This window comes from Pinus tabuliformis, chromosome 9, assembly GCF_031772625.1.
Source record: "Pinus tabuliformis cultivar Carrire ecotype Pingquan chromosome 9, CPIR1, whole genome shotgun sequence".
Classification (NCBI taxonomy): domain Eukaryota; kingdom Viridiplantae; phylum Streptophyta; class Pinopsida; order Pinales; family Pinaceae; genus Pinus; species Pinus tabuliformis.
Genome location: NC_142307.1, coordinates 546543386 through 546568085, shown reverse-complemented (window position 1 = coordinate 546568085; position 24700 = coordinate 546543386). Strand labels below are relative to the sequence as shown.

Here is a 24700-nt window from a genome sequence, read left to right as displayed (position 1 = left end):
TAGTGTTAGGAAGTACATCTGTCGCTAAGAGGGAGTATTGAGATCTGTAGCTTGGGAGGTACTCCAAACACTAGGCTTGAGGGTTGGGGAGAAATTGGCACACAAAAGTGGCTTGTGGGCTTGAAACCCAAGCTTGGGGTTTTGTACCCATCAATGTTGGGGCCAAAACAATGAATAGAATTTGGCATGTGAGTGATGGAGATGATGGAACACTCTAAGAGCAACTAGAGGCAATGAAAATCATCAAAATCCGACACGTAGAAATGGAAATATTAATTTCTAAAGGTTAACATGGGTGAAGAAGACCTTAAGGTTAGGTCGGCTAGCACATTAAGGTGCCCTTTCAAGGGTTGTTATGTCACCCACATAAAGTGTATATATAGAGGTCGAGTGGGAGGCTAATTCCACACATTTAATGAGCATTCATCATCCAAGAAACCTCTCAAATTAGGTGTGAATCTGAGGCAGACTAGCAAGGAAGCTTGAGGACGAGTTTGGAGTACCCTTTCTCTTATTTTTTTTTGGTCTGGGTTACCTATGCAGATAAGCCGCAGGTGTCTATGGTCTGAAGTAGCGAGGAAGGAGTCTTGTTGGGTGTGGATCCTCTTGCAGTGCTAGGTCGCAAGCCTGAGGAGAGGAAGAGGTATGTTTGAGTAGTGTTATGTGCATGTATTGGTGTGATTATTCTCTGTACAGGGTCGCAGATATTTGGTAGTTGTAGCAGCATGGTAGAGGGATTGTTTTGAGGGTCGTTAGGCCTAGTGAAGATCTATCCCTTAGGCCGCAACTCCTAGAGATGAATGCGTAGTAGTACAAGGTGTTCTCCATGTGGTTGGGCAATTTTATCTTTGTTGTAGCAGTCAAACTCTTGTAGGGTGTTGTGAGGAGGAGCACTAACCCCTACATGTGTGTTTGAGGGCATGAAAGGCAACAAAGAAGGGAAACAAGTTGGGAGAAGATCATAGAGTGTTGGAGCAGCGGGTTAGGGCTAGTAGTGTGCCCTAACCAGTCTTCTAGAGGCACAGAACCCTAGGCAAGAGGGTAGCAACAGGGCGCTACAGATGGTCTCTTGGTGATGGATCGATGCTAGGTGATGTAGTGTCCTAGAAGAGGATAGTTTGAGGAGTCTGTTAGCAGCCAAGAGGAAGGGTGATCCTAGTGGTTGGATGCTCTAACCAGTGAGCAGATGCCATAGCATGTATTGGATGCTCGTTCTCTATTGGAGGGTAGCATGAGAGTGGACCAAGTGCAGGCATAGGAGAGCCAGAGTTGGAGCAACCTAAAGAACAACTTGGGAGGATTGTAGAGGCGTGCTTCAAGCCCTACGTGCACCATCTTGATGGACTAAGGTGGTTGCTAGAGTGGCAAAAGAAGAGCTCAAGGATCTGATCAGACAGGGGCAATTTTGAGTAGCCCTAAACATGCCTTGTGGAGAAGGACATCTACAGTGGAAGATGGGCAGTCCTCCTAGCTATTGTTCATTGTTGGAGAAGGAATTCTTGCAATGATAGGTGGCAGCCCTTTGTGCCCTATGTTAGTCTTCATTGGAGCAACGTTGGAAGATTATAATGGTTTGAAGTCCCTAAGTAGCTGAGGAGTAGCAGTGGGCAATTGTGAGTTGTTCACAAATGGAGTTGGGAACAACTCGACAAGAGTCTCGATGTGTTGAGCGTTGATGGACAAACAATCAACAAGAAAGTAGATTGGATAGCCGAGATTTAATGACAAGATGGACTTGGGCCATTGATAGAGGCAGGTGTTGCAGATCGAGAGCCGAAGGACTAGGCAGATGTGTATAGGGTACGACCAAGGCAGCTGTGAGGAGCTCTACATCAGCTAGACGGTCAGAGTATCTTGCTCAGGGTAGATTGGTGGTCATCACAACAGACACCAAGCCCTAGTTGTCGTTGTCTTGTATCAGTGGATATTTGAGGGCCATTATCCCTCGTATAGGAGCCCTAGACTATTGTATTATTCAGTTGGATTAATATAACAAAGTTGTGTTATTGTACATAATTTGTAAAAAGTTGTGTATATTTTGTGCACTAGTAGATTTACCGTTGTTTATATTCCACTGTGCAAAGTAGACTTGTTGTGACACTTGATTTGGTAGCGTGAATGATTTAAGATTCTATCCTAGACACCAGTATCATGGAAGAACAATTGAAAACCCATCTCAGCCCTTGGTGAATTCATTCAGAATTCATAGGTTGTACTCATCGATTCCAGTTTATTTGATTTGAGGAGCTACTATCGGCCATTTCTATTGTTGTACCAAGCTATTATATTAATATAATAAGGCTGAATCTATCCGAGTTTGCGGAAGCTGCCATTGCCATTGTTGTAACAAGCTATTATAATAATATAATAAGGTTGAACCTAGTCGAGTTTGCAGCTATCTATCTTGTGTATTTTGTGATTGAAGTATTTCCGGGTTATTGTATACCAATGCTTTTGTGCTATTCTTGTTAAGAAATTTTTTATAGCAAAGTTTTTCCTAAAAATCATAATTAAAATAATTTGAGATATTACACCCTACTAATGCAATGCATTAACGGTAATGTTAAATTCTTAAAGTAAAAGGTCACTTTTACTTAAATTTTTAACAATTACCATTAATTGGCTCAAGATGTTTGAGAGTGGTTCTGACCTAATTGGATTTCATATGGAGATTTTAGATCCCACTCAAAATCCAACAGACTTAAAAGTTTTCAAGATTTCAGGATTGGGGTGATTGCAATGTTTCCATTGGAGTTTGTCATGTATGAGGGTATGGAACTAGCATTTAATTAAGAGGACCAAGCCCTCTATTTACCTCGATGTTGGTGGCATTGATTGTTGAACTCCTCTGTCATGACCCTAGTAAAAATGTACCCATCACTCAAACAAAATCTGGATTTGATATGGTAAGTTTTTTCTATCTTATTTTAACGTTTAGAGGGTGATATGGATGATGAGGATCCCAATAGGCAATGATTTTGATGATATGTAATACTAGTTATTTGTTGTAGCATGATTTTTTTTGGACTCTACAGACCATTTAGGGCCTCTTTGTTGATGTATTTTTAGTTCAGAGATGAATTGCACTTAGTGCTAGTTTGGTTCAGGGTTGAGGGGGAGCAGCTGCCCCCCTCGAACCGCTCTCGGAGCACGCTCCGATCGGGAGCGACCCCGAGAGCGCGCTCCTGAAATTTGCTCCCTCCCTGTGGGAGCAAATTTCGAGAGCGCACTCCCTAAAAAAAATTCGACCCCTGCCAATGCAAGAGTGATAGAGGGAGCTATTGAAGATTGGAAACAAATACTTTTGAGTGGGGCGGCCTAATGTTCAAGCTTATGGCCCTAGTGTTGATTTGCATTTCATGGTAAAAGTAAAAGTGACATTCTCCTTTATCTTTCAATTTCATCCTTATACTTAAATATTTGACATTACCATGAAATGACTCAGGATGTTTGAGAGTGGTTTCGACATCATTAGATTTCATATGGAGAAAGTAGAATTTTAGATCTCACTCAAAATCCAGTAGACTTATCATTTTTTTAGGATTTTAGGATTGGGGGGATTGCAATGTTTCCATTAGATTTTGTCATGTACTAAGGTATGGAACTTGTATTTAATCAAGAGCACCAAGCCCTCTACGTGGGAGAGACTCCCAATGTTAAAATTGGCAACTAGGGCCAAATTCCACCTTAGGACAGCTCATTTGATGGAGATGATTATTGCATTGGATTCCTCTTTCTAAGAGGTACAATTTTGATATAAAGATCATCTCATTCTGACAAGCAGAAATGGAATTTTGAATTTATTCTTTCTCATGGTCAAATTGTCAAAGTCGGCCTCAGTCAAACGTAGGCTCATGAAGCCCAATGGATGTGTCTTCTCACCCTCAACGAATTGTATAAATAGGAGTGACCCTTCTCTCATTTGGACATCACTCATCTTATCACATCATCTTCTCTCTCCTCTCTTGATTGGTTCGTCCAACTTGGAGGCTCTCTTCTTCGCACGTATGGAAGGAAGGCAGATTTATAGACTGGTTTTGGAGGCCGAAAATTTCAGGCCTTTGGCACGCATAGTCCAGTGGTATTTGACCAGCGTTGACTTCTGTTTTGGGGGCAAAATTTCGATTTCTAAAGGCTGCATTCTTTGGCACGAATTTCGAGGTGATTGGGGATTGTTTGACTGAGTTGACTGTTGTGTTGACTTTCTCGTTTGACCGCAGAAATACAGCAGACTTTGAATGGGTTGACTAAGCTTGTTTTGGGTTGACTTTTACCCTCTTTGGAGACCGCATTCTTTTGCTATTGACCGAGATAATTGGAGGACGTTTTGGGGCAGCATTGACCACCGTTGACTTTCTAGTTAGGGCTACATTAACTACTGATTTGGCAGATTTGTTTTGGGCATGTATTTCTAATATTTGTACTCTCTCTCTCTACTAAACTATTGTTAATTTTAGGTATGTTCTATAATTAGAGCAAGTTTACTTCAATTTTCCCTATTAGCTCAATATCAATTCCAGATTAGCAATCACATTTAGCATGATAGTAAAATGCAGATAGAACATAAATATAAATCGCAGAAAACAAGCCAAGACAAGAGGACACAAGATGTGGCACCAGCCAAGGACAAACCCCAATGCGGGGAAACCCTTGATCAATTCTTCTTATGTTCTTCAATAGTTCAGCAGAGAGAGATAGTATATATACATCAGAAGTCAACATTTTGACTTGACAGAATAAGAGCAGAGATCTTCACTAAAAAGATAACACGTGAGGTAGCTAATCTGAACTCAGGTGAAGGCATAGTGCTTCAACTGATTCTCCAAGGTGATTACATCACCACGCTGCACCCATCATTGTGCTGCACCTCATCATCATGTTGCACCTCATCATCATGCTGCACCCAATCATTGAGCTGCTCTCATCACTGTGTTGCTCCCATCACAAAGCTGCACCCAATCATTACTATATTGCAGCTATCGTGTTGCACTTATCATTATGTTGCACCCAACATACTTATGTTGCACTTCATTACAAAATGTTGCACTTATCATTATGCTGCACCCATCATACTTATGTTGCACTTCATTACACTATGCTGCACTTATCATTATGTTGCACTATGTTGCACCCATCATGCTTATGCTGCACTTTCATTGTCACTATGCTGCACCACTTGTCATTATGCTGCACTTCATTATGTTGTGCTGCACTTATCATTATGCTACACCCATCATGCTTATGCTGCACTTTATTATGCTACACCATGATGCACTTTCATTGTCACTATGTTGCACCACTTGTCATTATGTCGAGACTCTAGTATAGCTCCTTCTTATTATAAGTAGATTGTAATACTACTTCACCTTATACCGAGACAGTGGGATTGTGACTGTCTTATTATGAGATCATCGAGATGCATACATACAGGTCTGAATCTCACTGTGATATATTCAAGATTCTGTCACAGTTATGCCAAGACTATTAGGGCTAGTGTAGGATTCGAAGATCCCTTTCTTCCATCAAAATATAATCATCGTGCTTCCTTTCGTTGAGATATGCACCACCGAGGAGGAGAGCACTACCCTCTATATCACTGTGATCATCACCAAGACTTTGTTGTTTGTCTAGACTGCTACAGGAACACTACCGAGATTCATATGCCAAGACTTGCTCCTTGTCATGCGAGATCAGGCTGACTTAATGCCGAGATTATCATCATGAAGATTAGGTCTCTGCGATAAGCCTTCTTATCAATGTGATGATCATCCTCTATTAGGACAATGTTTATATAGCTCCTTCCTTGATAGCGAAGAGCCTTCATTCATGACTGCGTTAGGAGGCTTCTTCATTAAGCAGCGTTAGGGCTATATTAGGGCAGCGTATCATCTTAAGATCTCTCCTCCCACCAAAACCCAAAGACAAGTGGAGAGGAAGAGATCACAAGAGGTGTGTTCCAAATGACTTGCAAGCCACCTCTTTTTATACTAAAACGTTGAGGACAAGTGGGGGCAATTTGGTTGCTGGCCGACCTTGACGAATTGTCCCTTAACATAAATAAATTCATATCTCCATGAATTCATGTCAGAATCGGACGATCTTTAGATCAATCCTACACCTCTCGACGAGAGGAAATCCAAGAAAAATATCAACTGCCATGAATAAGTAGGACCCACATGGAGTTTGGCCCTAGTTGCCAATTTTAACACTCCCTCTCAACTAGGGAGAACTCCATCTGCTAATCCATCTACTAGACTGTCCTATCTCTGCCATCAATGCCCTGCACTACTCTACTATGCTCTTTTCTGCTTTGCTCTTTTCTACTCTGTTGAACTATCAAGAAGAAGAAGTGATCGAGAATGTATCATACCATCCTCTACTGACCTGAAGTCAGTCCCATATAGAAGAGAGTGTCTCATACCACTCTTACTGATCCGAAATCAGTTCCAAATAAAGAGAGTGTATCATACCACTCTTACTGACCCGAAGTTAGTTCCAATTGATCCCAGATCAATATCATCCTAGCATACGGAGTACAGTAGATACACGATGTGTCCATCAGTACTACTAAGATCCCTATCCTCATTTCCCTACTCATTAGCCAGATGAGAGGTACTTCCCATGAGTCCCAGACTGCATGGGTAGGATGTCTCAGCAGGAGAAGGATGAACCACTCATCTTGCCTACATGTCACCAAGGGTATCCCAGGGTAAGGATGAACCACTCACTCTGTACACAACAAATCACTAGGGGAAGGCTGAACCACTAACCCTATCACTGTGTCTCAGCAGGAGAAGGATGAACCACTCATCCTGCCTACATAGCAGACCACTAGGGGAAGGCTGAACCACTCATCCTGCCTACATAGCAGACCACTAGGGGAAGGCTGAACCACTCACCCTATGGTTGCTCATTGCTCCAAGATGTACACCCAAGCCCCCAGGAGCTCCCAGAGCTCAATGTCCATATCATACAGGACCCTTAGGAGAGAGTCTATCCACGACTCCTAGTCGTTCTCGGAAAGTCAAGAATTTGACCATTCCTAGGGGCTTCGACAGAATATCGGCACCCTGCACATCAATCCCAATGCGATGGAGCCTTCTTTCTCCTCGATGTACCATATCCCAGATAAAGTGGTACCTGATGTCTATATGCTTGGAGCGATCATAGAACACGGGATTCCTCAACAATTGAATCCCCCTCTAGTTGTCACAGAAGATCATGATGGTATCCAGCATGTGTCCAAACAGCTCACTGAAGAGCTTCCTCAACCAGGCAGCTTCACACGAGGTCATACTCGTAACTATGTATTTAGCCTCAACAGTGCTCAAAGCAACCGACTTCTACTTCTTGCTCATCCAGGATATCAAAGCAGAACCCAAAGAGAACCAACACCCAGAAGTGCTCTTGCGATCCTCCACATTGCCTGCCTAATCAGCATCAGAATAATTATGCAGCTTCAAATTTTGTGGCAGTGTATCTCAATCCATGAGAGATTGTGCCCTGAAGATATCTCAAAAGATTCTTGGCACCAATCCAGTGAGGCTCAACCATATATGAGCTCAACATGCTAACTGCAAAACATATATATGGACGAGAGTTCACCAAGAACATCAATGTTATTATGAGTTGACAAAACTCAGAGGTATTTCCCAAATGAGGTCCGGCAACACTACTGCATAACTTCTTAAAGTTAAGATCCATCGAGGTAGTCACGGGCTTGCAGTTCACCATTCCAAATCTGGGATCCAACTCCCTCTTACTTTTGTAAATGAGAGGGTTTGTACCTGCCAAAAATAGGTCGTCCTCATAAGGTACTAGTATGAGAGGTCTATCATCCACAACCTTAAACCAATGGCTTGGACCGGCTTCACTCCTAGTGAATCTCAGCTTCATCAGATAGTTGTCAATCCTCTCATAACAAGCTCGGGGTGCTTGCATTTAATCATAGAGAGCTTTCTTTCACCTACATACATGAGATTCTCGATCATGAATCTCAAACCCCTCGAGTTGTTCCACATCTAAGGTCTTGCTATTACATGTGGGGAATGGTCTCCTTTGTAAGATTTCCTTCGGTACATCTCGAACATGTAACTCCATGCTCTTCTTTGAATTCAAACATCCCTGTCACCATCCGACTCACATCAGGTAGGGCCTTACAATGAAGATGGGCAAACCTCCGGTGCCATAGAAGAGATGTGTCACATGACATAGTCCCCAATGGACTTCCTGCAACTTGATACAAATTGCCAACCCTGACCTCAAAAGCATCTTTTAAAAATTCCTTATCCACACACGTACCTTTTCATTGATGAATGCCACCTTGAAACCTTTGACTTCCATTGCCGAAATGGACACCAAGTTCTTCTTGAGATCAGGTACATAAAGAAATTCTTGTAAATGAATCGTGTTACCCTCATTCAATTGAGTGGTAACATTCCCTACACCCTTTCCGGGATAGGTGGCATCATCTCCAAGGATAATCTCCATGATTGTTTCCTTCTCTATCAAATTAGAGAGAGCTTCCTTGAATCTAGTGAAGTGCCTTGAGGGACCACTATCAATTTTCCCAACGAGTCTGGTGGAGAGAGCCAACATAAGATAATACTCAAAAACAACATTTGATTCTTCATACCTCTTGCTTTCTTTGAAGAGTCGGCTATTTCCTTGATGACCTGCATTCCTTTTTCCTTTGCCATTGTACCTATCATTCCTTCAATCATTGAAGATGCCCCTGGAATGATTGTTATCATCATCAAGTGATGTGTCCCTACATAATGGCCAAACTCATTGCAAGCAAGGCATCTGCCTTTCCTTCCACCCTTAGATCCAGACTTCCCATTGAAGTGACCTTTAGGTAGGCCACCAGATGCTTCCGCTGCGCCACTCTAATAATCTTCTTTGATTCGACTTCACCCTTGGTGAATTTGAAGTGGGATGAGGAACCCATTGAGTCTTTTGACCTTGTCCAACTGTCTTCAGTGATTGCTCTTTCACTCTTGCTTGGGCTTTGTCTTCACCTCCCTCTGATACCATGTTAATTTTAGGTATGTTCTATGCTTAGAGCAAATTTACTTCAATTTTCCATATTAGCTCAATATAAATTCCAGATTAGCAATCACATTTAGCATAATAGTAAAATGAAGATAGAACATAAATATAAATCGCAGAAAACAAGCCAAGGCAAGAGGACACAAGATGTGGTGCCAGCCAGGGACAAACCCCAATGTGGGGAAACCCTTGATTAATTCTTCCTATGTTCTTCAATAGTTCAGCAGAGAGAGAGATAGTACATATACATCAAAAGTCAACATCTTGACTTGATAGAATAAGAGCAGAGATCTTCACTAAGAAGATAACACATGAGGTAGCTGATCTGAACTCAGGTGAAGGCATACTGCTTCAACTGATTCACCAAGGTGATTACATCACCACACTGCAACCATCACTATGTTGCACCTCATCATCATGCTACACCCGACACTGTGCTACACCCAATCACTGAGCTTGCTCTCATCACTATGCTGCTCCCATCACAGAGTTGCACACAATCATTACTATACTGCATCTATCATGTTGTACTTATCATTATGCTGCACCGAACGTACTTATGTTGCACTTATCATTATGCTGCACTTCATTACACTATGATGCACTTATCATTATGTTGCACTATGTTGCACCCATCATGCTTATGCTGCACTTCATTACACTATGATGCACTTATCATTATGCTGCACTATGTTGCACCCATCATGCTTATGTTATACTTCATTATGTTGCACCATGCTGCACTTTCATTGTCACTATGTTGCACCACTTGTCATTATGTTGCACCCAACATACTTATGTTGCACTTCATTATGTTGTGCTGCACCCATCATGCTTATGTTGCACCATGCTGCACTTTCATTGTCACTATGTTGCACCACTTGTCATTATGCTGCACCCAACATACTTATGTTGCACTTCATTATGTTGTGTTGCACTTATCATTATGTTGCACCCATCATGCTTATGTTGCACTGCACCATGCTGCACTTTCATTGTCACTATGTTGCACCACTTGTCATTATGCCGAGACTCTATTACAACTCCTTATTATAAATACACTGTAATACTGCTTCTTCTCCTTATACCGAGACAGTGGGATTGTGACTGTGTCTTATTATGAGATCACCGAGATGCATACATACAGGTCCCAATCTCACCGTGATATATTCAAGATTCTGTCACAATTATGCCGAGACTATTAGGGCTAGTGTAGGATTCGGAGATCCCTTTCTTCCATCAAAAGATAATCATTGTGCTTCCTTTCGTTGAGATATGCACCACCGAGGAGGAGAGCACTACCCTCTATATCACTGTGATCATCACCGAGACTTTGTTGTTTGTCTAGATTGCTACAGGAACACTACCGAGATTCATATGCCAAGACTTGCTCCTTGTCATGCGAGATTACGCTGACTTAATGTTGATATTATCATCATGAAGATTAGGTCTCTGCGATAAGCCTTCTTATCAATGTGATGATCATCCTCTATTAGGATAGCGTTTATATAGCTCCTTCCTTGACAGCGAAGAGCCTTCATTCATGATTGCATTAGGAGGCTTCTTCATTAAGCAGCGTTAGGGTTATATTAGGGCAACGTATCATCTTAAGATCTCTCCTCCCACCAAAACCCAAAAACAAGTGGGGAGGAAGAGATCACAAGAGGTGCATTCCAAATGACTTGCAAGCCACCTCTTTTTATACTAAAACGTTGAGGACAAGTGGGGGCAATTTGGTTGCTGGCCGACCTTGACGAATTGTCCCATAACATAAACAAATTCATATCTCCATGAATACATGTCAGAATCCAATGATCTTTAGATCAATCCTACACCTCTCGACGAGAGGAATCCAAGAAAAATATTAGCTGCCATGAATAAGTAGACCCACATGGAGTTTGGCCCTAGTTGCCAATTTTAACAACTATTGATGAATAATAAGAAGATTTGATCAAAGGATTTCCCCACATTAAGGTTTGTCCCTGGCATCCGCCACATCCTGTGTCCTCTTGTCTTGGCTTGTCTTCTACATATGCTTTTATGTTCTATCTGCATTTACTGTCAATGTGTATAAGTTAATGAGATTGCTACTGAAGATAATTGGAAATTGTCATTGGGATGATAAGAAACATTGAAGTAAATTGTGCTAAAGCATAGAACATACCATTGCTATCTAAATTAACATGGTATCAGAGCTTAGGTGAAGACAAAGCCCAAGCAAGAGTGAAGCAAAGCAATCACTATGAGAAGTTGTTGGACAAGGACTAGTCCTAATGACAACTACATCTTTCTTCAAATCCGAGGACAAGAAGATGACTTTGGATTTGACATTAGAAGAAAATGATGCCATGGACTATGTCAAAGGAAGAATAGCAGAGCCTCCTTCAAATGCATTCGTTGTTGCATAAAACATGTACAAGAAAGGTGAGGTTAAAGCTCAATAGATTATTGTTGATTCCATTCATAAGCCTTTGGTTGCCTATATTTCTGATTTGGAAACATCTAAGGAAATGTATGACAAGTTGGTTGGGATGTTCAAAGTAAACAATGCAAATCAAATTCTCTTTCTCAAGAACAAACTGAAAGATATCAAGATGGATAGAGGCGAATCCATCCAATCCTACTTCATGAGGATTACCGAGATCAAGAATGATATCCTATCTATTCGTGAAGTCATTGGTGACCGAGGGCTCTGTCTTATTGTTGTTGGGGGCCTTACAAGAGAATGGGATGTGTTCAACGCTACCATCCTCAACAATGACAGGATTCCGGGATTTGATGAACTATTAGCCAGATGCACTCAAGAAGAAATAAGGATGATGAAAGAGACAAGCCCTCAAATGGAAACAATCCTACCGTCTTCTCCGCTCATTCTAAGAGAAGGAATAATGTTGGTCCTAGGAATCAAGGACAAGGGTTCAAGCTGGGACTCAAAGAAGGAAGGAAAGGAAGGTGCTTCAATTGCAATAGGTTTGGCCACTTCGCTAGAGAGTGTCGTCACAAGAAGGATACTCCAAGAGATGATGACAACAATAACAAATTCAAGGTCAATGACAATCAAAGGAACAAAAGGTTCAATAACAAAGGAAAGAGGAATGCTCCTGCTACTCGAAATGGAAATGGTCGTCCTCCCAAGAAGTCGAGAAACTCCAGGCATGAAGAAGTTAATGTTGTAAAGCAAAAAGAAATTTGTTTTATTTCTGCCCTCTCCACCGCCTCTCCTCCAGATACATTGGACCATTGGTTGATTGATAATGATGCCTCAAGGCACTTCACTGGGTACAAAGAAGCTCTCTCAAACTTGGTTGAAAAGAAGATGAATATGGAGATTATACTTGGGGATAATGCCACTTATCCCATGAAATGAATTGGGACCGTTACTCTTCACTTAAATCAAGGTCAAACTCTTCATTTGCAAGAAGTGTTATATGTACCTGATCTGAAAAAGAACTTGGTTTCTATTTCTGCAATGGAAGACAAAGGTTTTAAGGTGACATTCATTGATGGGAAGGTTCGTGTTTGGCAAAGGAACCCAAGAAATGCATTCACTCTTGGATTCAGGGTTGAAGGTCTCTATCAGGTTGGAGGAAGTCTGTTGGGAGCAATGGCTTGTGATACTTCTCTTCAATCCGAATTATGGCACTGAAGATTTGCTCACCTTCATTTCAAATCCTTACCCGATGTAAGGAAGATGGTCACAGGGATGCCCGAATTCAACTTAAATCATGAAGGTGTTTGTCAGGGATGTGAAGCTGGAAAACATACAAGGGGACCATTCCCCTCAAGTGAGACTCAAACCATCGATATTTTTCAATTGGTCCATTCTGATCTATCAGGTATGTTGCCCATGACATCTTTGGGTGGATATTTGTATTATGCTATTTTTGTGGATAACTTCTCTCGCAAAACGTGGATCTATTTCTTAAAGAAGAAGGATGAAGTATTCAAGTGGTTCCGCTCTTTCAAAGCCTTGGTTGACAATCAAACAGGGAAGAGGATCAAAATATTGAAGACCAACAATGGTACCGAATATGAGTCAAATGAATTCAAAGACTATTATTGAGAAGTTGGCATTAAGAGGGAGACCACTACTGCATATACTCCTAAACAAAATGGTGTTGCCGAAAGGAAGAATCGTTCTACCATAGAAGCCATCCGTGCTATGCTACATGATCAAGGTCTTCCAAAGTTCTTATGGGGAGAAGCTACCAAAACCGCTGTGTATGTCCAAAACAAATGCCCACATCAAGCTTTGGACTTCAAGACACTCGAAGAAGTTTTCACTGGTAAGAAACCTGATGTTTCTCATTTTAGAATTTTTGGATGTCTCGTATATTTTCATGTACCGAAAGAGAAACGAAACAAACTAGATGCATCTGGGAAGAAAGGAACGTTTGTGGGCTACAGTGAAACTTCGAAGGCATATAGAATCTATGTGCCTGGTCAACGAAAAGTGGAATTAAGTCATGATGTCACTTTTGATGAAGATTATGCTCTAAGAAAGATCCGAGATCTCCCTATTCCTAGGAAGGACAATGATGATGTTGATGCAGAAAAGCAAGATGAACCTTTGTTTGATGAACCGATGCCCGATGTTGAAGGTCTGATGGATCCCATTGATCCACCTCCTAGTGAGCCCTCTACTTCAAGGAAAAAACCTTTGTGGCTCAAAGATACTCTTGAAGATGCCGAGAAACATATTGCACCGAGGGGGACATTTCGTGAAAGCAAGAAGCTGAATAGGTACCAAGGGTACTTAGCTTCCATGAGTACCATTGTACAATCTGAGCCTTGTACATTCGAAGAAGTTGTGAAGCAACAGGTTTGAAAGGATGCGATGAACGAGGAGTATGAGTCGATCATAAAGAATGATGTCTAGGATGTGGTTCCTAGACCCAAGGATAAGTCTGTGGTCACTTCCAAATGGCTCTGCAATATCAACCATGGAGCTGATGAGAGTGCTGAGAAATTCAATGCCATATTTGTAGCTCGAGGCTTCTCTCAAAAGGAAGGAGTAGACTATGATGAGATATTTGAACCGGTTGCCCGATATACCACCATTCGTTCGATCATAGCCCTTGTTGCCTCGCAAGGATAGAACCTACACTGGATCGATGTCAAAACTGCCTTCTTGCATGGTTCGCTTAAGGAGGAAGTATATGTGGAACAACCCGAGGAGTTTGAGGTTCAAGATCGGGAGACACATGTATGCAGGTTGAAGAAAGCCCTCTATGCGTTGAAACAAGCCCCTAGGGCTTGGTATGAGAGGATCGATAGCTACCTTATGAAGTTGGGATTTACAAGGAGCGATGTTGATCCGAACCTATACTTCAAGGTTGAAAAGGAAAAACCTCTCATTCTGGTCCTTTATGTGGATGATCTATTTCTGACAGGTGATGACCCTCTCATTCATCAATGTAAGAGGGAGTTGGCTTCCAAGTTCGAAATGAAGGACCTAGGACTAATGCATTATTTCCTAGGGTTGGAGGTCTGGTAAAAGCCAGGAGAGATTTTCCTTTCTCAAAGAAAATATATTGTGAAGTTACTTGAGAGATGTGGGATGGTGGACTACAAGTCCGTGACTACTCTGATGGAACTCAACTTTAAGAAGCTATATGGAAATGTTGCTGGACCCAGATTGAAAAACCCGACCGAGTATCATCAACTTGTGGGGGCCCTGATTTTTTAGTCAACTCTCATCCTGACATATGCTTCATTGTGAACACGTTGAGTCAATATATGGTCAAGCCTCATCACATTCATTGGATTGTTGCCAAGAATCTCTTGAGATATCTTCGAGGCACAATCCACTTTGTTGAGAAATATCGGGCATGACTAGTTAAAGATTTCTCTGCTTTATAATTGCTTGTGATATTCTTTTACTTCTTAGCTTATAGTCTTTTCTTCGTATGTTATTATTGTGCTCTTTTCATCAAGAAAATTACCAATATGCACAATAAAAGACAAGTGACACAATATGTAGGCTTTTCAGTTAGGGCCAAAACCTCTCAGCTCTTGAGAGGAAAACCCGATCAAAATTCTTCTTCTAGATCTTCAATTGATGAGTACCAAGACCATGAAAGAGACCCTTGACTCTAGTATCCTCCCAAGAACCTTGTCACTAACCTTGATGCTCTTCCTCTTCCCTTTCTCGACTTTCTTCTTGATCTCGAACTGCTTTCCTCCGCTCCTAGAGAAACTCAGTCTCTATACTTCACACTGCTTCTTCTGGACTTCTCCTAGAGAAACTCGGTCTCTATGATCTCATTGGCTTCCTCTAGAGAATATCAGCCTCTAGATCTCTATCTCGGTTACCCATAACAAGTATCCCAGAAGAATCCTTCCTTCGCTGACCAAGAAGACACCTCCTTTGCTGCCCCAAAAGAAACCTTCTTCACTGCCCCAGAAGAAACTTTCCTTGCTACCCCAGAAGAAACCTTCCTTATCCTTTTTCGCACTTCTCTTGGTAGCCTTTTCTTCACACTTCTTCGAATGCTTGTCGAGTTGCTTACCTCTAAGTGAGACCGAGTGTGGCTATATATACACTTCATCACATGTCCTTTAGGCCAACATGATCACAAGTAGTTAGGCCGACTTCTTCTAGCATGTTCTTCCATCGTTGTAGGCCAGCTTGAAGAGGATAAGTGACAAGGTCTTGGAGGATACTTTACATAGACAAGATTGACCTTTTACAAAGTGTAACATGACTTCATTACATGACAGTGACTCCATCATTTTATGACTAGATGACAAATAATTCCTAAAGACTATCAATGGGAGCCTTGAATCAAATATAAAATCTCTTGCTCATGAAACCCATGAAGCAATCAATATAATAAATTTATTTTTCTTCTTTACATCTCATTACATAAAATCATAATTACATGTCATTATGAAGACTGGACCTAGTTACACTTTTCAACACCACTATGGACTGAAATACATTGTTGGGAATTTGAGGCTACATAGATATTCAGACGCTGACTAGGTTAGCAGTGTGGTGGATCGTAAGAGCACGTTGTGTGTTCCTTCTCTTTGGGGTCTGCTTCTATATCTTGGATGAGCACGAAGCAGAAATCAGTTGCACTAAGCACCACCGAGGCCGAGTACATTGCTACGAGTATGGCCTATTGTGAAGCAGGCTGGTTGAGGAAGCTCTTCAATGAGCTATTTGAGCACGTATTAGACACCACCGTGATCTTCTGCGACAACCGGAGTGGGATTCGCCTATCAGAGAATCTTGTGTTCCACGACCTCTCCAAGCACATTGATATCAGGTACCACTTTGTCCCGGATATGGTACAATGGGGAGCAATAAGGCTCCAATAGATTAGAACAGATGAGCAGGTCGCAGACATTCTCACGAACCCTCTTGGTAAGGTCAAATTCTTAACCTTCCGAGAGAGACTTGGAGTCGTGGAACGACCCTCCTATGAGGGTCTCGTATGAGTTGGACATAGAGCTTTGGGAGCTCTTGGGGGCTTGGGGTACTTCTTGGAGCTATGAGCGACCATAGGGTGAGTGGTTCACCTTCCCTTAGTGGTGCGCTTGATACAAAGTGAGTGGTTCACCTTCCCTTGTGATACCCCATTATGGTTGACATGTGTAGGGTGAGTGGTTCACCTTCTCCTACCAGGACACATGAATGTAGGGTGAGTGGTTCACCTTCCCCTACGATTGACATATGCATAGGATGAGTGGTTCACCTTCTCCTATGGCATATGAGCAAGATGAGCAGTTCACCTTCTCTTATTGATGCCCAGCCACACATCCTACCCATAGAGTCTGGGACTCATGGGAAGTACCTCTCATCTGGCCAATGAGTTGGGAAAAGATGGTTAAGGACCATAACACTACCGATGGACGCATCATGTACTGCCGTCCTCCCTATGACTAGGATGCATGGTGTCCAACAACTTGTTCTGGGATCAAGGACTAACTTTTGTCAGTAGAGAGCGATATGATCTTATGTCTCACTCTCGATCACTTCTTCATTATTTCTTCATGGTTTAGCAGAGTAGAGCAGTATAGGGAAATGATGACGGGGATGGCACAGGATGACAGTTGGATTAGCAGGTGGAATTCTCTTTAGTTGAGAGGGAGTGTTAAAATTGGAAACTAGGGACAAATTCCACCTTAGGACAGCTCATATGATGGAGATGATTATTGCATTGGATTCCTCTTTCCAAGAGGTACAATTTTGATATAAAGATCATCTCATTCTGACAAGCAGAAATGGAATTTTGAATTTATTCTTTCTCATGGTCAAATTGTCAAGGTCGGCCTCAGTCAAATGTAGGCTCATGAAGCCCAATGGATGTGTCTCCTCACCCTCAACAAATTGTATAAATAGGAGTGACCCTTCTCTCATTTGGACATCACTCATCTCATCACATCATCTTCTCTCTCCTCTCTTGATTGGTTCGTACAACTTGGAGGCTCTCTTCTTCGCACATGTGGAAGGAAGGCAAATTTCTGGACTGGTTTTGGAGGCCGAAAATTTCAATTCTTGGGTATGCATTTACGAGCAGTATTTGACCAACGTTCACTTTCTGATTAGGGCTTCATTGACTGCTGATTTGGCAGATTTGTTTTGGGCATGTATTTCTGATATTTGTACTCTCTCTCTCTCTTTGTTGAACTATTGATGAATAATGAGAAGATTTGATCAAAGGGTTTCCCCACATTGGGGTTTGTCCCTGGCATCCGCCAAATCTTGTGTCCACTTGTCTTGGCTCGTCTTCTGCATATGTTTTTATGTTCTATCTGCATTTACTGTCAATGAGTATAAGTTAATGTGATTTCTACTAAAGATAATTGGAAATTGTCATTGGGATGATAAGAAACATTGAAGTAAGTTGTGCTAAAGCACAAAACATACCATTGTTATCTAATTAACACCCATTAATGAAGAGCACCTAGGGTACTAGGGTATGGAACTTGTATTTAATCAAGAGCACCAAGGCCATTTGACTATGCAAGAGGAGACTTCCAATAAAGCACGAGACAAGAAATTCAAAATTTCTCATGGCAAGAGGATCAAGCGGTAGATAATAGATTTACTTGTCTTTTCTAGTTTCTAGTACTTTTTATAACTATTGACTCTTGCATATTTATTATGGTATTTTTTGTAAACAATATATGACAATTTAAGTTTGAAGTTCTGAAGTTGGCATTTATAACTCATTGGTAATGGATTATGTATATGATGCTTCATGAAAGTTGAGAGCTGAAACATTTCATTTCAAGTTAGATATTCTTTGTTATCGTTTGGTTACTTGGTAATGGTAATGGTTACAAGTACAAGTTACAACTTTAGTGATCAATGATGATAAATGTTATATATTGAATTTTGAATGCTTCTAAGATTGATGAATCATAAGACTCGATATGTTGTATGTTACTAACTTGTGGACATGGTTGATGAAGATTATAACTTCTAGATGATTGATGTTATATGGTTCAATCCATGTTTTTATGTTTTTTATATCTAATTCATCATTCTACATGCTTTTGTTGACATATATGCATCAAAATATATAAAAATATATATTATATAAAAATTTGCTCCCGAACCGGGAGCTTTTGAAAATGTCACTCCCCGCTCCCGCTCCCAAGTAACCTTGGTTTGGTTATATGCATTAGTTGGAATATTAAATTTGTATCATCATATGTAAATGTTTTATATATTTCATATTTATGTGTAATTTACTAGTTTGTTATAATTTGTAATATATATTATATTTTTACATATATAATATATAGTGTCCTCCGTGTCTTGTGTCCTCGTGTCATGTGACTTCAGTTGTGCATTTGGCTGGTTTCATGCCAGCAGGTGCCCAGTTTCAACCCCCCTCAGTTAGGTGCATAATCTACACTGATGGGCTTTATATGGAGGCTATTCATGAACATGGTAAAGTATCCCCTAGGTTTCCCTGCGAGGTTTTCCTTGGAAGAGAACATCTCTCACCTTATGAACTTAAAAGTGGTAAGCTATACTGTACTTGTGTGGCACATTGGATTCCATATTTTTTCCCATGGCTCAGGCACAGCAGTAAGACTTTTCTTCCAGTAGTGAAAGTTTGCTGTAAAGATGACCCACATCCTTCTCATGCTTATATGGAAAAAGAACTATGTCAAGTTAAAGATTCCAAGGTTTCAAAACTTCAGATTTAAAACATATATCTAAATATTGAATTGAACTGTCTTACATCATATAAAACTGCAGGAGATGAATAGTTAGGGTCTAAATGTTTCTAAATTTTTTGTCAATGAGAGATTTTGTATAGATTTTACATTTTACTAGAAAATTCAGAGTGAATATAAAAGCTTCTGTTTTCAATGAGCCATGATCTCAAGTTACACTAAGGTTATACAGAGCTGTCTACAGTAACAAGTGAGTTTGAGTTTCACTGGATAAGTATAATTTCAAACATAAGTTAAAGTTGGAATTAACATCATAAAACTGAACCATTGTCCTTTCTATATCTGCCGTTCAATTGTACTGCAGACTAAAACAAGTCCCCTTTCTTAATTGTATTCCTATTCTTCCTTCTGGTGTTCTCTTTTATTATTTCTGCAATGTTCACCTAGATTTGTTACCATTTAAGGAGTTGCTCTAGGAACTGATTATTTTACTTCTTGTACCAAACCATACTCTCAACTCTCGAGTCCCAATGGCCTTTCCTTGGTCATGACTGGATATTAATATATTTTCGTTCTTTCTCACAAAAAAAATTCGACTTGTTAATTCTGAAAACTCTTTCATCTCTAATATTCATCCTTTCCTCTTTTCTTGGTTAACTTCTGAGAAAATTCACACCAATCCTCACTTGCCTGTCACTCTCTAACTTTCATATCATCTTTCTGGGGTTGACAATTGTGACAAAAGAGCAAGCAGGAATATAATTCAGATGTAGCAGTCTTGTGAAATAGTTATAAGTTCTGTCTCTAAGAAAATAGAATACCCATAAACTCCACTCCACCAGTGATGGAAAATCAATCACAGAACATGATGGCCTTTTTGAAACAGGATCATCTGTAATATAGCCCATCAGCTTAAGCGTAGCAATTGCACAGTAAGTAGCACCACCTGGGACAGTAACAATGAATCAAGCTCTTAGGGACCTTTGGAATAAAACAAGAGAGCATGATACTAAAATCTTCACAACAGCCTGCTAGTACAAACTGAATCGACCTGTTAGCCTGTTCACTTAATAAATGCATGTACTTGAATTTGTATTGAAAGTAGTCAAATACATAAAAGCCAATAGTTATATCAGCCATTTGACCCCATTTTAACCCAAACTGACGACTTTACCATCTGCAGGTTCTAGATACATATTAAACACAGCATTTGCATAGGAAAGAGATTAACATAACTTTCAAGATATTCAATGATAGAGGTTTAAAGGACATTAATGATTAAACTAAGCATGAATTTCTGAGCATAACAAATTGTAATAAGGTCAACATGAAATGAAATTATGTTAATGTCCACAAATAACCATAATAGGTTGATAGGAAAGTGGAATATAAAGAATTGCAAATATTACAAAAAGACAAATGAATCTGCTAAACAACTCCACTGTAACATGTTATACAAAGGAATAAAACAAAAGGCAAGAGAAAATGGAAACCCTAAATAACTCCAGTTGTCCAACAAGACAAACAGGCTAACAGTGTCCACTGCTAGCATCCAAGGTAGATAAGAAGCTGGTTATGAGAGTAGACTGGTTAAAATTGGCAACTAGGGCCAAATTCCACTTTGGACAACTCATTTGATGGAGATAATTATTGCATTAAATTCCTGTTTTTGAGAGGACCAAAATCGACCTAAAGATCACTAAATTTGGACAAGGAGAAATATGTTTTTGAGGTCAAGCCCACACGTGTAAATTGTCAAGGTTGGCCACATCATCATGTAGGCTCATGAAGCCCAACAGACATGTCTTTTGACCCTCAACAACTTATATAAATAAGGATGACCTCAAACCTCATTTGGCACCTCATCAACTCACACATCCTTTTCTCTCCTCATCTGATTGGTTCGTACAACTATTGGGCAGCTGATTTTTCTCACACGTGGCAGAAAGGAGGACGAAAATTACAGGGCCAAAAATCTGAAGTTTTTCTGCAGTTTGACCAGCGTTGACTTTGACTTTCTGGGCAGCTTTTGACTTCAATTTTCTAGGAGAATCTGTCTCAGCAGGCTGCATTTATTGGCACAAAAACCAAGGTGATCTGGGCACTTTGACCTGTGTTGACCACAAGCCTGTTTGACTGCAGGATTGACTTCAGGTTGACCAACTTTGACCACAGATTTGTTGACTGTTTTGTGATGACTTTGACCAGCAAAAGAGGCCGAGTTCCTCTCTCCTTTGACCGAGCTGTTTTGGGGAAGTTAGACCAGACTTTGACCGCTGTTGACTTTCTGGTTGGGGCTTATTTGACTGCTGTTGACTGAGGGCAGAATTGCAGATTTGACAGGGTTGTTTTGCACAATGATTTGGCAAGTCAGTTTTGACTTTGACTTTGTATTATTGTGCTCTCTTTTTGTTGAGCATTTGATATAATAATAAAAAGAATTGATCAAAGGGTTTACCCCATCTTGGGGTTTTTCCATGGCATTCACCAAACACTAGTGTTCTCTTGTCTTGGCTTGTCTCCTGCGTTTATTGTTTATGTTCTATCTACAGTTACTGTCAATGTGATTAATGGTTAATGTGATTGCTATCGATAATTAAGTGGAAATTGTCATTGGGCTGACAAAAGGAAATTGAAGTAATTGTTGCAAGCATAAACATACCATTGTTATCTAAAAGTAACATGGTATCAGACCATAGGTGAAGACAAAGCCCAAGCAAAAGAGAAAAGCAATCACTAAGAGATATGTTGGACAAGATTATTGGACAAGCCTCAATGGCTTCTACATCCTACTTCAAGACTGAGGACAAGCTCAATGACAAATCTGACTATCATGCATGGAAGATGACTTTGGACCTGACTTTGGAGGAGCATAAAGTATTGGACTATGTGCAGGGAAAAGTGGTGGAGCCTCCTTCAAATGCACCTGCTGCTGCGACAATGAAGTATATAAAAGGTGACGTCAAAGCAAAGAAAATTTTGATTGATTCTATTCAAAAGCATTTGGTTGCCTATATTTCTGATTTGAGAACTTCTAAAGAAATATATGATAAGCTGGTTGGGATGTTCAAAGTGAACAATGCAAGTCAAATCCTCTTTCTCAAGAACAAGTTGAAGGATATCAAAATGGATAAACGGGAGTCTATCCAATCCTACTTCATGAGAATAACTCAAATCAAGAATGACCTACTATCTATTGGAGAAGTTATTGCTGACAAAGAGTTCACTCTCATTGCCCTTAAGGGTCTTTCAAGACCATCGGATGTATTTACCACCACCATTCTCAACAATGACGGGATACCTGGTTTTGATGAATTATTGGCTAGATGCACTCAAGAGGAGACAAGGATGATGGAGAGAGATAATTCCTCCAATGGAAATGAACCTACTGCCTTCTCCGCTCATGCGAAAAGAAAGAATAATGTTGGTCCAAGGAGACAAGGTCAAGGATATAAGAAGGAATTCAAAGGATGAAAAAAAGTAAGGTGCTACAATTGCAATAGGTATGCTAAATAACATATTATTCATTTTTAGATATGCATATCCATAAAGATGATCTAGACCATTAGATAATTATTAAAATTACCCAATGTAACTAGATTCTAATAATAGTAATGATCTAATACTATTTGAATTTAGATAATATGATAGATATGAATTAATGATCTTTATATTTAAATAATAAATATTATATATTATTCACTATTAAACTAATTTCTAGTTAATTTTATTTTATTTGTTTTTAGATATACACATACTTTCTAAAAATAATAAATTAAATATAACAAGCATATTAAGGGTTTGACTAAGAGCATTAGGTCAAATTAGCCGTTGGCAATATAGCCGTTCGAGTCTCTGCACACTCTATTTAAACAAGCTATGCCGGATTGGTTCTTCAACTTGTCCTGACGATGAACCACACTGGTTGGTTCGAAACGCGTCGACAAAAGATTGGTTATGTGATTTTGCCGAAGATTATCTAAACAATGTTATGGATCACAGAAGTCTAAATTCCTTAAGATGAATTCTATCTTATTTCTTCTCTATCTACTACCTCTCCTTAGGATACTTTGGATCATTAGTTGATTGATACTTGAGCCTCAAGGCACTTACCTGGATACAAGGAGGCCCTCTCAAATTTGGCTGAGAAGAAGACTAATCTAGAAATTATACTTGGAGATAATTCCACATACCCCGTGAAAGGGATAGGTACTGTCACTCTTCACTTGAATCAAGATCAAACCATTCATCTACAAGATGTGTTGTATGTGCCCGATTTGATGAAGAAATTGGTATCTATTTCTGTGATGGAAGACAAAGGCTTCAAGGTTGCATTCATTAATGGAAAGGTACGTCTTTGGAAAATAAACCCTAAAGATGCATTTACTATTGGATTTATGGTTCATGGTCTCTATCAAGTCGGTGGAAGCCCTTTGGGAGCTTTGGCAAGTGATACTTTTCTTCAATGTGAATTATGGCACTAGAGATTTGCCCACTTACAATATAAAGCCTTACCAAGGGTAAGGAAGATGGTCACAAGGATGCCTGACTTTAATATGAACCATGAAGGAGTTTGTCAGGGTTGTGCAGCTGGAAAACATAGAAAGGGACCATTCCCTTCTAGTGAAACCAAGACAATTGATATTCTTCAATTGGTCCATTCTGACCTATCTGGTGCTCTGCCCATAACCTCATTGGGAGGATACATATACTATGCAATCTTTGTGGATGACTTCTCACACAAAACATGGATCTATTTCTTGAAGAGGAAGGATGAAGTGTTCAAATGGTTCTGTTCTTTCAAGGCATTGGTGGAAAATCAAACAGGGAAGAAGATCAAGACGTTGAGGACCGACAATGGAACCAAATATGAATCAAATGAATTCAATGACTTTTGCAGAGAGGTTGGCATTAAGAGGGAGACAATTGTTCCATACACTCCTGAGCAGAATGGTGTTGCTGAAAGGAAGAATCGAACAATTATGGAAGCCACCTGTGCCATGATCTATGATCAAGGTCTACCGAAATTCTTATGGGGAGAAGTTGCCAACACTGTCGTATATGTTCAAAATAGGAGCCTGCATCAAGCTTTGCTTTCAAAACACCCAAGGAAGTCTTCACTGGTAAGAAACCTGATGTTTCTCATTTTAGAATCTTTGGTTGTATGATATACTTTCATGTGCCTAAAGAAAAAAGAATAAGCTGGAAGAATCTGGGAAGAAAGGTATTTCGTTGGCTATAGTGAAAATTCAAAAGCATATAGAATCTATGTACCTGGTCAAAGAGATGTGGAAGTAAGTCGTGATGTGTTAATTTTAGCTACGTTCTATGCTTAGAGCAATTTATTTCAATTTTCACAGTTAACTCAATATCTTTTCTAGATTAGCAATCACATCAACATTAAAGTAAACTGCAGATAAAATATAAACATAAATCACAGAAGACAAGCCAAGACAAGAGGACACAAGATGTGGCGCTAGCCAGGGACAAACCCCAATGTGGG

General features: G+C 40.1%; 1 protein-coding gene across 1 annotated transcript in view; it reads right to left on the bottom strand.

Annotated features, from left to right (window-relative positions):
• PGGT-I (Prenyltransferase family protein) overlaps positions 1-24700 on the bottom strand; it is a 320784-nt gene that overhangs the window by 82422 nt on the left and 213662 nt on the right. Inside the window, exon 9 of the mRNA XM_089445517.1 lies at positions 20019-20143. Within this exon, the coding sequence (XP_089301643.1) occupies positions 20019-20143 (125 nt within the window). The remainder of the gene's footprint in view (positions 1-20018; positions 20144-24700) is intronic.